We start from the raw sequence: 14,713 nt of genomic DNA, 5'->3' as shown, positions 1-14,713 counted from the left end.
AATATTTATCTGAGCTAGTTAGTTATATATATGCGTGACGAGGTAATTGCATGTAAAGCCATGTGTAGTTTTCATTTATTCCCTTTCGGTTTGAATGAATTGTCAGGGCAGTAATGTTTTGTTGTTCATGGTCTCATAGCAATTGTGTGTACGAGGTATGTGTATATCTTCTTCCTGTTATCATAGGTACTGGTAGTCATGATTGCCCTTTCTAATTATCATCAATATTATTATTATTATTATTATTATTATATCCTGTATTTATTTGGCATCACAAGGGTTCTGTAGAGCTGTATAAAACATAAACTAATTTACAGAAGTACGTTAGACCGTTACAGACAAGTTTACAAATACAGTATAAAGCTATATACTAATTTGCTAGGTTCTAACCCAGTGTTGGCTAACCTTGACACTCCAGCTGTTATGGAACTACATAACCCAGCATGCATTGCTACAGTTTTGCTATTAGGGCATGCTAAAACTGTGGCAGGGCATGCTGAGATATATAGTTCCACAACAGCTGGAGTGTCAACGTTAGCCAACACTGTTCTAACCTGTCTCCGACATACGCTGTTTTAGCTGGCACCCCCCCACCACCACCAACACTACCACCATTGGCTCCAACTGCAGCAAAGGGATGGGACTTAGAGTATCATTGCACATGGGGGGGCAAACCACTGTCTGTGGGGGGACGGGTAAGTGTAGCGGGGTGTGGAGGAGGCGGTTTAAGGCACTCCCTGGTCTAATAGCAGGCCCCAATGACTCCCAAAAGTGGGGGGCAGGTGATCTACGGATGTGTCCTCACACATCTAGCCTCAGTATGCCACACAGTCCAAATGCTTAGCGGAAGTGACCCACACGGTCCCGTGCAACCCTGCTGGTGTTGGGCGTCTTTTTTTTTTTTTTGCCTGAAATGCGTCTTAGTCGCAATGCGATATGACTAGCATGCACCCAGGAGTCTGCGCTGATTAATTTGACGCTTTAACTTGTATATCTTTGTGCAAATGGTCTGTAGACGAAGCACAGAGGAACTTGGCGTGGAAAAAAGCACTCTGTATACAGATATGAGACATATATACAAGTGTCGCATATCAAATTACTCTCCTGTTTGTTCCCAATTTTTGCTCCTGCCATTGTCACTCCCAGGCAGACACCACATCGAGCTGATAAGGCATATAATTTCAGCAGCCACTTGGCCAACTACAACCTATCGCTCTTTCCCTACAAGCCACTCTTCCCATTGAATGAAATACTTTTCTAGCATTATTAGCACATGTTCTTTTTGATATTCTGCAGGTTTCTCCTGCTTATGGAATTCACTGTTCTGCTTTATAAATAAAGTTTATAGAAAAAAAAAATGATACTCCTGCTGATGAAAACAAAGGTACCCAAAGTGATGAGGAATTGCAGTGTTGCAAAAGTGTATATGCTATGTTCTATTACCAGCTATTGGTCAGCAACCAAACCTCTTTACAATAGAGACCTTTTAGAGGCACTGACATTTTAGCTTGTCAATTGTTTAGGAACCAGTTACATCACTAAGGCACTGAGAATACACACTAGAAACCAGTGACATTACCGAGGCATGGAGAACGCATCCTATTAACCACTTAACCAGATGACTTTTGGTGACACCGGTACATCTCGCGTCCATCACTGTTCCCCAAAAAAGAAAGGAAATCCATTCTGCTCCCCCAGTAGTGATGTAGCGGTCCATGACCGCCGACATCACTGTCGAACTTGCACCCCAGAATGCCATGCGAACTGCTTTCTGGGGCGTATGCACAGCTTCAAAAAGTGTAAGAAGGGGAACTTGAGTTCTCCCCTGAGCACTATTAGGCCCCCCTGACACACGCATCGCTGCGCTCTTCGGGATGATGAGGGAGGAGCTAATGTTACTGTGGGGATGGAAATGACGATGGGGGGAGGGTTATTGACACACAGTTTTATTGACTTTTTGGCGCTGTACAATTTTTGTCTGTGACACTTGGCAACGGTGGCGGTCAATGTTACAATCGGGGCCTATGGACACTAGAAGTGTTTATTTTCTGTAAATAAAATATTTAAATACATTTTTAAGTATATATTTTTCATTTAAATAAAAATTGACACATTTTGAGGACCTTTTTTTCTTTTAATTAAATCATCATTTAAGTGGTTAATACACTTACAACCAGTGACATCACTGTGCTATTGAGAAGGCAGCCTATTAATAAACTAGAAACCAGTGTCCTCACACAGTGTGTCTCAGTTTTGTCCCTAACACCTGGTGACTTAACTGGTTCCATTCTCATGAATAGTATTCCCGCCTACAAAATGGCTGCCTGCACTAGGTGAGAGCTGCACTTTACTAAACAATTATGTTGGTCATTTTGTAATGGCAGACATGTCTTTGTAACCTCAGGATCATGCTGAACGGAGCCTATTGTGCCAACTCCGAGACTTAGGGCCTGATTCAGAGCCGGATGCTATTTGCGCTCGCTCGTCCAGAAAAAGGGGCTGGCTATTTAAATTAACCGTTCACTCTTTGCGGTCTGTTCACGCCTCTATGTCTGAACGAGCGAACAAAACATGCGAATGTAATTTTGAAAAAAACGCCCCCTGGCCGCTCGCATCATACGTCATGTCCACTATTTATTAGATTAATCGAGTACATCGGACGGCGTATGAACTGCTCGCTATTCTTGTGGTTGGTTTATCCTACCACAATCATGCGAGCAGTTCTAACTAGAAAACAACCAAGTGACGTGGTCGATGACACTGCTTTAGTAATTATGCACACCCTTTAAACGCCCGTTTTGACCTTTAGGCACGCCTGCGTTCGGATCTCCACTCCCCGTTTTCAAGCACCTTCCCCTGTTACCACCCACAAACGCCTCATTCTGTCACTCAAAATAGCAGGCATTCGCTATTTAGCGAGCACACGATTTTCGGCCGCACTGACTGGTTCGCGCATGCGTATTCAAATTCATACGCATGCGCAGTTGTGCGAACATCGGTCGGAACGAACGAGCGGCCGCTTACGAGCGGTTCTGAATCAGGCCCTTAGAGTGGTGTTAACAGCTCCGGGATCCCAGCGGAGATAATTATATATGGACATGGCTATGTCATGTACTGGGGCTTCCCACAGAACAGTGTACGGGATGTATACTGTATATCCTGCAGTACACAACCTGGCTGTATTACTATAATTCAACTGACATCTCATCTACTGAATCCTACTATGGACTTGCTTCAATTCACTGCGAATTGAGTAGCGCCAGGAAGGAGCTCCCGAAGCTATTCAATTCAGCGCGCTATTAAGCCTGACTAAGGATTTCTTCTCGCACCCCTCCTGGAGTGCGAGCAGAAATCCAACAAAACTACAGACGCGATGCTGTTTTCTACCCTTAGTGCCGCAGAAACAGCATCGCGGTTTTCGCGACTAAACACCCTGTTTTAAGGCGCATGGGCGCGAGAACCAGCATTCTCCAACAAAACAGCGCGCTGAATTGAGTAGCTCTGTGAGCTCCTTCCCGGAGCTATTCAGTTTGCGTTGAATTGAATCGTGCCGTATATCTTTTTTTTCCACATTAAGCACTGCGTCTTTTAATAATAAAATATATATTGTTTAGAAATGCTAATTATTTTCCCTTTATTTTTTGGTAAATGTAACATTATGGCTGAAGTTTTTCTGTGACAAGAACATCATTTCTCTGCATTGATTATAGGAGTGTGAGCTGCTGTCACAATTAGGTACAGTACATTTCATCCAGTCACTATGGTGAGACTGCCGGTAGCTGCCAAATTTACATACACACAATTATAGGCTACTTTACCCAATGTGTCCTGTAAGGAAAGTGTATCTGAAATAGGAGTACCCTTGTTTTACTCCAATACAATCGCCTATAGCAGAGCGTCCCAAACTCTGTCCTCAAGGCACCCTGACCGTCCAGATTTTAAGGATATCCATGATTGACCACAGGTGGCTCAATTAGTACCTCAGTCAATTTTAATTTAACCACCTGTGCTCAACCATGGGTATGTCTAAAACCAGAACTGTTGGGGAGCCTTGAGGGACCGCGTTTGAGAACCTTTGGCCTATAGACCTATCTATAAAACCTCTCCCAGGCCAAAAGATTTCATCTTTCTTTCTAATATATATATTTTTTAATAAATTATATCTGCACAAGTTGTCTATTCAGCAAACCCCACCTCAACCCCTCATGATGTCACTACCATTGTTCCCCCTGTCTAACTTAAATCCTGACAGTACAATATAATGAGGCCAAGATAGAGCAGGGCTGAGTCATGTCGGCCTTAGGTTGATTGACAGGTTATTCTATTACCCTAAATTTGAAGTAATTGCAATCTCTCTCTGCTCTTAGAGGGGCCAGCTTTGTATTCTAACAACATGAATATGCACCAGTTATGCAAATTAATTTAAAACTGCCCTATGGGGGTCTACTGCTAGTGACAGGAATCGCGATGAAAACTTTTTATTTGTGTTGTTTTTGTATTATTTGAAAGTGTCAAACTTGCTACACCACCGTCACTAAACCACCGTCACTTTGTAGAACCAGCAATGAGGAATTACTGCATACTGTAACAGCCGTTTCCCTTTTGCACGTTCCAGGCCTCCTCGATGGGTACACGGACGAGAGAGTCTTTCTTGAAAAGCAGCTGCAGGAAAAGAGCGATCTCATCCGGCATCTCGAACAGGAGCTACAAAGTACAGGTAACCGATTGCAGGAACTGGAGCAGGAGAAGCAGCAGGTCGACGAGGAAAAAGAGCTGCTCTCCCGGCAGAGAGAAGCCCTGAGAGCCGACGCAGCACCTGCCGAGCAGCGTACGTACCATAAACTTTTATTATACCTGTAGTGTTGTGTGTCATATTGTTCCACATCATCACGGCCAGCCCGTAACATGTGGTAGGGCCCCGCCAGACAGCTGACAGATAGCTAATAATAATGATCATCATTATATCCACTTACAGCAGCATAATGTTGTTATAATTGAACTGAAGCCATTGAACTTTACACGGCAGCAGGTCATGGCAGTATGACGGGTTACTACAACACTATTAATGCCTGTACAGTGCTGCCGCACTCAGACACTTGGCAGCAGGAGATTCTGTTGTTGGCTGAAAAATCACCCCAGAATGATTATTATAAATATATTAGTCATTATCGTCCCTCTATTTGCAGTTTTAGGGAGTGTTTATTATTTTTCATTTTAACAGATGTACTCCATTCTATTTTCTTTAGGTAAGCTTCGAACCCAAAAACTTGTCTCAAATTTATCCTCTTTCCTTCATCACCTAAACCTCAGTATAAAGGCATTTTAAGGGCCCCATACATCAACGACAGATTACCGCGATCCCGCGATGCTGCAGCAAGGCATCGCAGGATCGCAGCAATCCAACATGTTGGATTTCCCCGTTATGACGATCGCGATCAAAAAATTATCGTGATCGTCAAATCGGGGACATTTAACATGTAAAATTTTAGTGATCCTGCGACGAATCGCTGAACATCGATGGTGGCCGGTCGACATTTCCAATCGCATCGCTACATCGCGACGATCTGTCGCAGATATACGGGCACCTTTTAGCCATTAGGTAAAGCAATATAATAGTTGCTTATACAGTAGTCTAAAACGGCCATACTTCTTAATCCAAGAGTTGCCCACCCTACGGAGCCGATTCATAGTTGAACGGCAAGTCAGCCGTATTCTGTACACGGAAATAAATTTGGATATAGTCGCTCGTATGCACAGTTGCATTAGGGATGACCATCGAAGGCGTCATTGGTGCTTTGCATCGATGGTATCCACGGGAAATTATTGATGGTTTCACCCCTCGATGGGCATTCCTACTCTCAGTGGCAGGCCAATCAGAGAAGGGACAGGACTGAGTGGGCCGCCAGGGGGGGGGGGGGGGGAATGCATGCAACTGTGAATAAGCCTCTATGTGCTGGTGTCCTCCTTGCAATGCTCTAGAAACATTGCAAATATCAAAACAATTAAATGCAAATGGTAAATGTCAAATAAATTAAGTTTTATACTGTCCCCTGAACATTACATAGGCCTAATTGGGCTTTAGGGGATATACTTGTTGTCCTTCCTCACTCTACTGTTACATTCTTCAACTGAATATCCTGTGCCAAAATGCATAGTTCCCATGAACTTATAGTAACATTTTCTAGTGTTAATGTCTTCTGATGGTTCTAGAGTTTTCAGGATTATTAAGTAAAGATATTTAATAGAGAGTACTCAGTACCCAGTACATTCATCATACAGTTTATGTAAGAGGCTGTCCAAGTGTACTATACAGATAATACCAATGTCCTGGTCACCAGAGCACCCATCTGCTGTGTCTTACAATAGCATCTACCAGAAAAACAGCAACTGGCTACTCTGCTGAGAGCTCTAATGTCCCTGTGAAATAAGTACATGGGCAGGATGAGACTATGTAGCGCAATTTGTACAATTAAATAACTTTTGATAACTTGCAAGTTCTCTCGTCTGTCTGTTAAACCATTTACTTTCCTTGTTCACTTGTTACCGTGGTTACAGCTATCTTTGTTTTCTCATGGTTCTGTGTTCATGAAAATGTTGACAACCAGCTGTATATTTAGGCTCTGATTCTGAGTTGGGCGCGGCTCGTTATATGACCGCAAATAGCGAGCTTTAGCAAACTCTGTACGCGTAGAAGATAATTTAAACATACCGTATTTGCGTAATTATCCGGCTAATTGCGATTTAGATGGATCTTGGTCGCATCTCTGCTTGTACGAAACGGGCATTTCTGGGAGGCAAGGCTGCGGACACACGCCCGCGATCTGTCTCACGGGCACATGATTATACTGACGTGCTACGGGGATGGGATGCCTGTTACAGACGGATATATTGCATCCAGCATACAGACACTTTGCGTCCCACTCAGAATCAGGAGCTTATTGGTGTGTTGAATGATGACATTTGTGCAGTCTAATTCTGTCTTTATATAATCTTAATGTTGAAAATAAAATGTTCCCTACCATTGGCCAAGGTGCTGCACGTAGAATGACTAGCATGCTAATCAGGCAGACTAGTATGCTAATCACCATGCTGTGGGGGTGGAGAGCTCCTTCTCTCCACCCCCCACACCAGACTCTGTTCTACACCTGCTCTATAGGCCAGCAGAGGGTGCTGATGTACAGCCTGGGGCAGGTGTTGAAGAGACTCTGGGTTGCTCCAGCTGAAAGATTAGCTTTCATAACAGGCTAGTTAGCAGATACCTTCCCAGTTGAACCAAGGTTTGTAGTTATTTTTAATGATTACTGGTGTCTAATTGAATATAAACTCCTTTTCCCCCCTACATCCTGTCTAAGCTCATTAATAATTTAAGGCTTCAGTCTTCTCTCCTCTATGTGGTTTATTTATTTTAAAGTAAAGTTTTATTTGTTTTTGGGGTATAACATATTGTTATAGCATGAGCAGTTCCCCCATGCTCATCCTCCTGTACAGGTAAGACGTCAATGTGACAGTTCCAGGTAAAGCTAGGGATACAAGCGGTATCAGGTCAGTACAGCCTCGGGACGTGGTGATGCTATGATGCCATCACCTGGCAGGCGATTTATCTGGATCTGTGCGTTGCATACATTATATGGTTAGTTAACCAGTCACCACATTACTCCTGTCATAATTCACCTCCTATCCCCCCCCCCCCCCCCTGTGCTACTCTGTCTCCTCTCCAGTATTGTCACATTGCAGAAGAACTGTAGATAGCATGTCAATTACACAGCCTTTGTTTTGTTCTCTATTCTCCCAGGCTTAGTAGAAGCTGCAGTCGTTGCAGCTCCCAAAGAAGGTGTGTTTGTATCCCGCATGGCCAGACTTTAATCGGGTGTTTAATGGCGCAGATTGGGAATGAATTAATCCTATGGCTTTTTGGGCTTCTGCACTCTGATACCTTGCACTAACCAATACTCGCTTGCCACTGCTAAATGACCAGCTTCTAACTTCTTCCACTAAACCACTTCTTTTGTGGTGCTACAGGCCCCCTTTCGCTAGCAAGGGGTTAATCTCTGATCAATATTAACATCTGCCATCCATTCACATGCAATAACCATCATCTTATCCATCAACCATTATCAGCTACCCAGTGACTTTCATACCTCTGTCACTCACAATTCAGAAATCTGTTCCAAAACCTCAGATATCATTTGATTTTATTTTCTAATTAATTTATTTTGGGGATCACTGAACATTCCACGATCACTGTCAAGCCCTTCCGTAAGATGATGGTAAATAGGCAGGGCCTGCTGAAATGGCAATAAAAAAAAATTTCATTTCGATACCTGGTGATTTTCTTTTCATTGTCTATTTCACGTTAATCATCTTTGTGACGGTTCTCTCTCCCTGGTAACAGCACCCGGTGAAGGTTTGCAGTTTGCTACAAACTCCAAACCGTGAAAAGTACTACGTTGCACCCGGTGCACGGGGCGCACGTGTCCTGCCTTTCAACATGGTTGGGAAAAACCTTGGGTTTGGTATATTGACATATTGGAAGATGTTTTGTAAGTTCCTAAAATCTACTTCAAAAAACAATACCACTATAGATATGGGTGTGTATATTGTGCATTGTGACCCTGGAATGTAACACTTGCGTGGTTCTATAGTAACCACATGCACTGCTCCCTAGAGGAGACCATATTGCCCAAGTCAACTAAAACTCGCTCGAAAATAACGCAACATGCTAAGTTGTGCTCCCAGATTATTCCCATATGTCAGTCCGATCCAATATTTTTCTTAACGTGAGCGTATGGTTTGTTGAACCCCTGTGATTGGAAATCCTCCCCTCCCTGAGTAGTAACTGATGAGATCTGTGTGACCTCCCTTAACAGAGCTTCTAGAAGAGACCGAGAAGCTCTTTAAGGAGAAGATCGAGGTCCAGCGTCAGGCGGAGAAGGACTCGGGGGACCTCCACAAGCAAGTGAAAGTGCTGGAGGTTGAGCTGGAAGAGCAGGTGAATCGTTACACAGAGCTGGAACAGGAGAAGAACGCTGATCTGGTGGATCTCCGCCAGAAGAACGTCTCCCTGGAGAAACAGCTGGAGAAGACACGCAGGTTCTTGGATGTAAGTGGATGAGCAAAGGCCAGATGCTGTAACCTGATACTGGGACTCTTTTACAAGTATATATATTTTTCCCTTAGTTTCAAAGAAAAAAATAATAATGTTTTGCTAAAAAATGGGCGCGTGCCCTGCTGGTTAGTGGCGATGGTGGTGGGGGGGTAATTTTAATGGATCGGTGATTATACGAAATGACGGAACAGCGCCACCTAGTGGCTAGGTCAGGAGTAGGAAACATGGCACTCCAGCTGCTGTGGAACTACACGACAAAACCTTGGAAGAGCATGCTAGGATATGTAGTTCCACGGCAGCTTGAGTGCCACCAGCTGCCTACTTTTGTTATAAAGAGGAATGGTAAAACTCCTTCAACACAACGAGCATCATTTTTGACTTTGTATGTTTCAGACATGACTTTCTTATTAAAACGTGTCTGTGACAAAACATGATGACGTGTACGTATTCTCCTACTCACTGTCTGCTTGTCATTGGGCCGCAGGAGCAGGCGGTGGATCGGGAACACGAGAGAGATGTGTTTCAGCAGGAAATCCAGAAACTTGAGCAGCAGCTTAAAACGCCACAAAGACATCAACCTGTTAGCGATCATCAGAGTAATGAGGTAGGATACAGTGAAACCAGCCTCCTGATATGTGTGCATTGTAACGTAACAATTAGCAGGGATGCTTCCAAATCTCTCTCCCCGCTTAGTAAGATCCCAACTTTTAGTTTCCATCTGCCCCTCTCTTGAAATAGAAATATTTGTGTTTTTAACCACCTCAGTTGGGTGAGGGCCTGCAGATGACTGTGAATCGCAACAAATTCTCCTGGGTGTACATTTACTACTTTTCAGTAACATGCAGCAAGATGTGAACTGGAATGGGCTACGCATCGCAGATTTGGCTGGCGGAGGGGTCCGCCTGAGCCCTCCTCGGCAATGGTGGTCAGCAGGACTACGCATGCGCAGGATCCCCGGCAGCACTCAGAGCACATCGCAGGAGCAGGCTCATTCCGGTGCCCCTGTCCCTGCGGGTGCCAGTTAGTACATGCCACCGGTAAAATCGCATCCTGCAATGCGATCTTGGGCAATAACCTTGGAAATGCGATTTTTTTTTATAAATGACTCCCATGAAGTCTTTGTAGTATTCCCACATGCAGCATTCAACTCCTAGGCTGCCTTGGCATGAAGATTTATTCGATGAACAAGACGCCTGAGTTCTCTCTGTGTAAGGAAAGGGATGTTCTCCCTAGAATTATCTCTATGTTCCAGCAAACACTTAGGGCCTGCAGTGCTGACATGCATGCAGATGGCGATGTTGGAAGTACTGCCTCTGCGCCAGAGTCGCACTGCGCATTGTGTAACGATGGCTACCGCCGCTAAACGCGGAGTGAATTTTAATGCAAGCGTTATGGCTTTCAGTGAGCATTTCTCGGTGGTAACGGGGGTGGCTAGCCAGACGTGGGCCTGTCTGCACCTAAAGATGCAATAGCGCAGACACAGGGCAACCTGTTCTGGCGGAGGATTTGGTTGGCTGGTGCAAGGTTCTATGGTGTGACCGACGGATTAGCGTCGCTGCAAGTGGGCGTCTCGGTATGATCAGAATCGGCTTCAGCATTCACATGAAAACGCAGCCTCATCTGCGCCCACCTCTGAATAAGACCCCTTGTTATCATGTTGTCTTAAAATGCTCTTTAAATGTTTTTGTTTAGAGTTTGGTTATCTCTGTCCTTGGCAGGTGGAAAAGCTGGAGAGCAGCCTGAAAGAGAAGACCGACAAGTGCAGCGAGCTTCTGCTGTGCAAAGAGCAGCTGCAGCGGGACGTGCTGGAGAGGAACGAGGAAATCGAGAAGCTGGAGTGCAGGATCCGGGAGCTGGAGCAGGCTCTGATTATCAGTGCGGACAGTCTGCAGAAGGTAAAGGGATGCATGTCACTCTCCTCCAAATGACGCTCTGTAACGTGTTTCCATATACCTTGAACATGGCATAGATTCTATGGCATCAGAAGAAACCACTTACAGTGATCTGCTGGCGAGATGTTTACTGTTGCATCAGTTTAGCCCCTTTCTCTCTACAATGCTTTACCTGTATTACTGGGCTGCTCTTCTCACACAGTCACTTTAAACGTGGGTTAAAGGAATAGAAACAAGTACGGGAGGACCGATGGACTTTAAGGGGGCGACTCAATTCTTACCCGTGGCTGTAACTAATGGGCGCATGACGGAGCAATTCAGTTGCTGCTCCGCTCCCGTGTGAATAGCCGCGGGCGCACGCGTTTCTGCTTGCACTCTACTGAGGTGGTGAGCAGAAATATTTGCTCTCCAAAACTGCTGTTTGGCTGCGCTAACCGGGACTTTAGATGGGTTTATATTTGGGCGCGACACGAGCGATAAGGCATGAGCGCCCCCCCCAAAAATCGCATCACAATCTCATGCACAGTGCATCCTGGTAACTTGGTTACCATGGCTCTCTGGGCCTGATTCAGAGCTGAACGCTCTGACCAGAGCGCTCGTTCTGAATCAGGGCCCTCCTACCTGTTTTTGGAGCGTCCTCATGGACGCTCGCATAGCTGTGGGTTACCACCCACAGCTTATGCGAGCGTCCATGATGATGGTCGCGATGGTCAAAGACCATCGCGACCATCGGGCTTGCTACGAGACCCTGCGGTAGGGTCTTGTTGCCGCAAGCCCAGGAGTGATTTTGGCTCTATCAGAGCCAAAATCACTCCCACTGACATAATTACTGATGTCAGTGGGGCCGGACTCAGACGGTAGGCGTTCCCATCGACAGCACGCCCCCTTTGGTGCGAGACCCCGAGCGACGTATTTCTCGTCGCTCGCCGGGTCTCGCGCATGCGCACAACATCGACCCGCTTGCGAGCGAACTTCCCTCGCGAGCGGGTCTGAATGACCCCCTCTGTCCCTAACATTTTGCATTTAAAATGCAGATTATAAGTGTTTGGCACAATCTGCGATGTTTATAACAGACTACCAGGGGAGCACTACTGAGACCTTATTCTTAGTCCGTGGATAAGGCGCGTACCTGCCACCTACACACAACTGCTCATTAAAGTAATAATAGAACTCACAGCGCATGGTTAAATATACCCCTGCTTTTACTGTATGTGACACATGTCTAGTTCCTCCTATTTTCTCCTTTTTAAATACCTGCTTGCCGTTGGCCACCTCCTTGCTCCTGAGTAGCATCCTGTGACCTCACCAAGCTGCCAGCTCGCAGCACACTGGTTCAGTTCTGTCAGTACATGACGTCCGTGTCACGGCCTCAGTAGATAATTTATATATTGCATGTTTCATTAGTGACACAGAAGATCACAGTTGCTTTTTCACAACAATGGTATGTGTTTTACTAGCTACACATTGTAATTATTCTTTTACTCACACTGTATTGTCAGTGTTATAATGTTTATAACTACATGACTGCTACACATTAAGGGCACTGACTATTTCACAAAGACACGGGATGGACAGTTTTTATTCTCATTATCGCTTCCTTGAGATCTTGGGTAAGTTGCACTTGCAGCTTCTTTTTCACCTAATGGGCAGATATACTGCAGATTCTGGGAGTGTTATTACTAGACCATCTAAGCTCTAGGCTTTTACGCATGCAGACTGCTGCAGATCACTGCACCTAAGCTGCACATAAGCATGCAATCTGCAGTTTCCAACTCCATAAATCAGAATGGAACATTTCCGAGATGCAGCCAGACAAATGATATGGTCCAACCGTCATGTTTGTTTATTAATGTTATTATAATTATACAAATATTTATGTATATGTGTTCTGCGACTATTTATAGAGGCTATTCAGTCACTTGCATCAGTCCCTGCCCCATTGGACAAGAGCTGATGTAATCTATATTCCCTATCTCATTTACTTACACACATTGGGGAGGGGGGTAATGTTTTGTCAGAATCCAATCCTACCAGTATGTTTTTGGATTGTGGGAGGAAAACAGTACCTGGAGGAAAGCCATGCAAGCTCGGGAAGAGCATGCAAACACTACACACACAGGGCCTTGGTGGGAATCGAACCCAAGACCTCAGTGTTGTGAGGCAGTAATGGTAAACACTGCATGAATTGTCCTGCCCTTTGTTGAGTGGCAGTTGGAGAATGTCTAAAAGTGGACATTTCACTTATGCTGGCCAAACACTAGCGCAATTTCGGGCCGATTGCACGATTCCAGACGCATCGTACGATGCATTGTGTGGAAATCGTGTAGTATTTAGGTAGGATACGATCCGATGCACGCTCTCCAGCCACGCTCTTAAATCTTATCGTATGATCAGATGTGCAGCCCATATTATCTATCGTAATCGGATGCAGATCGTGTGTGAAAAAAGCACCAAATTGTGCGGTCGGGACTGCCAGGGAGCTGCCGGGGGAGTTCAAAGGAAATCGTAAGATGAGTCGCAACGCGCTAGTGTATGGCCAGCATTAGGCACTGCTTCAGGCTTGTATGAATGAATACTCATACTGTGGCTATGCAATAACTCTGATTGTGAATGTTATTACGTAGGTGGAGGAGAGAAGAACCTCCATCGTCATTGGAGTAAAGGGAGAAATGCCTCTAGAAGCACAGCTCCAGGTGGAGCGGGAAGCAATAGACAGAAAAGAAAAAGAGGTGACATTTTCTGTATTAAGTCTGAATTGCCAATTAATACATCACATATTGATTTGACTAAATGGTTTCTCATACTTTTTGGTAGACCAGGCAAACCTTTTGCTATTATAGTACCGTGTAATAAAGGAGATGTCCCAGCTCTATGTTTCTCACTCTCGAGACGTAAAATGATGAGCCTCGGATAGGATTCATGGAATAATTAAAGTTCTGGGTGATAGATCACGAGAAATCTCTCATTACCACTTTGATTCCACCTCCTGGGTTTCCAGATCACAAACCTGGTGGAGCAGCTGGAGCAGTTCAGGGAGGAGCTGGAGAATAAGAATGAGGAGGTTCAGCAACTCCATATGCAACTAGAGATCCAGAGAAAAGAGTCCGCCACCCGGCTGCAAGAACTGGAGCAAGTGAATAAAGTTCTAAAGGTGAGATGTCGTTAGGCTTGTGTCTCCACGTGGGGTTAGGGTACAAAAAAAAAAATAATTTGTCTGGAATGTTTCGTTGTCCCTGGCTTCTCCCCCACCTCTCCCCATATAAATACACCTTGCCGATAATGCTAATGTACAAGTCATTAGTGACAAGAACTTGAGACCGAAGAAATATAATATCAAAGTACTGGTTGAGTCTCCCATATCCAAAATGCTTTGGACCAGGGGTATTTTGGATAATGGAATATTCTGTATTTTGGAATATTTGCATTTAATAATGAAATATATTGGGAATGGGACCCAAATATACACACAGAATGCATGTATGTGTTATATACACCTTATACACACAGCCTGCAGGTCATTTTATACAATATTTTCAATAATTTTGTGGCTCAAACAAAGTTTGTGTACAGAAATGAAATTCATTTATGTTTCATATACACCCTATACAACAGCCTGTAGGTAATTTTATACATTATTTGTAATAAGTTGAGCCTTAGACATAGTTTGTGTACATTGAACCATCAACAATCAAAGATTTCATTATCTCGGTCATAC

At 44.5% G+C, this 14,713-nt stretch overlaps 1 protein-coding gene across 6 annotated transcripts in view; it reads left to right on the top strand.

Moving 5' to 3' along the window:
- Positions 1 to 14,713, top strand: part of AKAP9 (A-kinase anchoring protein 9) — a 254,911-nt gene that overhangs the window by 185,384 nt on the left and 54,814 nt on the right. For 4 of the 6 annotated variants that reach the window (XM_088443860.1, XM_088443863.1, XM_088443859.1 and 1 more), the window contains 7 exons: positions 4,616 to 4,828; positions 7,793 to 7,831; positions 8,868 to 9,100; positions 9,591 to 9,710; positions 10,825 to 11,001; positions 13,623 to 13,727; positions 13,997 to 14,149. In XM_088443860.1, the coding sequence (XP_088299986.1) occupies positions 4,616 to 4,828; positions 7,793 to 7,831; positions 8,868 to 9,100; positions 9,591 to 9,710; positions 10,825 to 11,001; positions 13,623 to 13,727; positions 13,997 to 14,149 (1,040 nt within the window). The remainder of the gene's footprint in view (positions 1 to 4,615; positions 4,829 to 7,792; positions 7,832 to 8,867; positions 9,101 to 9,590; positions 9,711 to 10,824; positions 11,002 to 13,622; positions 13,728 to 13,996; positions 14,150 to 14,713) is intronic. The other 2 variants (XM_088443864.1, XM_088443861.1) reach the window with 1 other exon arrangement.

This window comes from Taudactylus pleione, unplaced genomic scaffold (assembly GCF_031769625.1).
Source record: "Taudactylus pleione unplaced genomic scaffold, aTauple2 ptg000335l, whole genome shotgun sequence".
Classification (NCBI taxonomy): domain Eukaryota; kingdom Metazoa; phylum Chordata; class Amphibia; order Anura; family Myobatrachidae; genus Taudactylus; species Taudactylus pleione.
The sequence above is the reverse complement of the archived record's forward strand: the minus strand, read 5'-3'. Positions and strand labels throughout refer to the sequence as shown.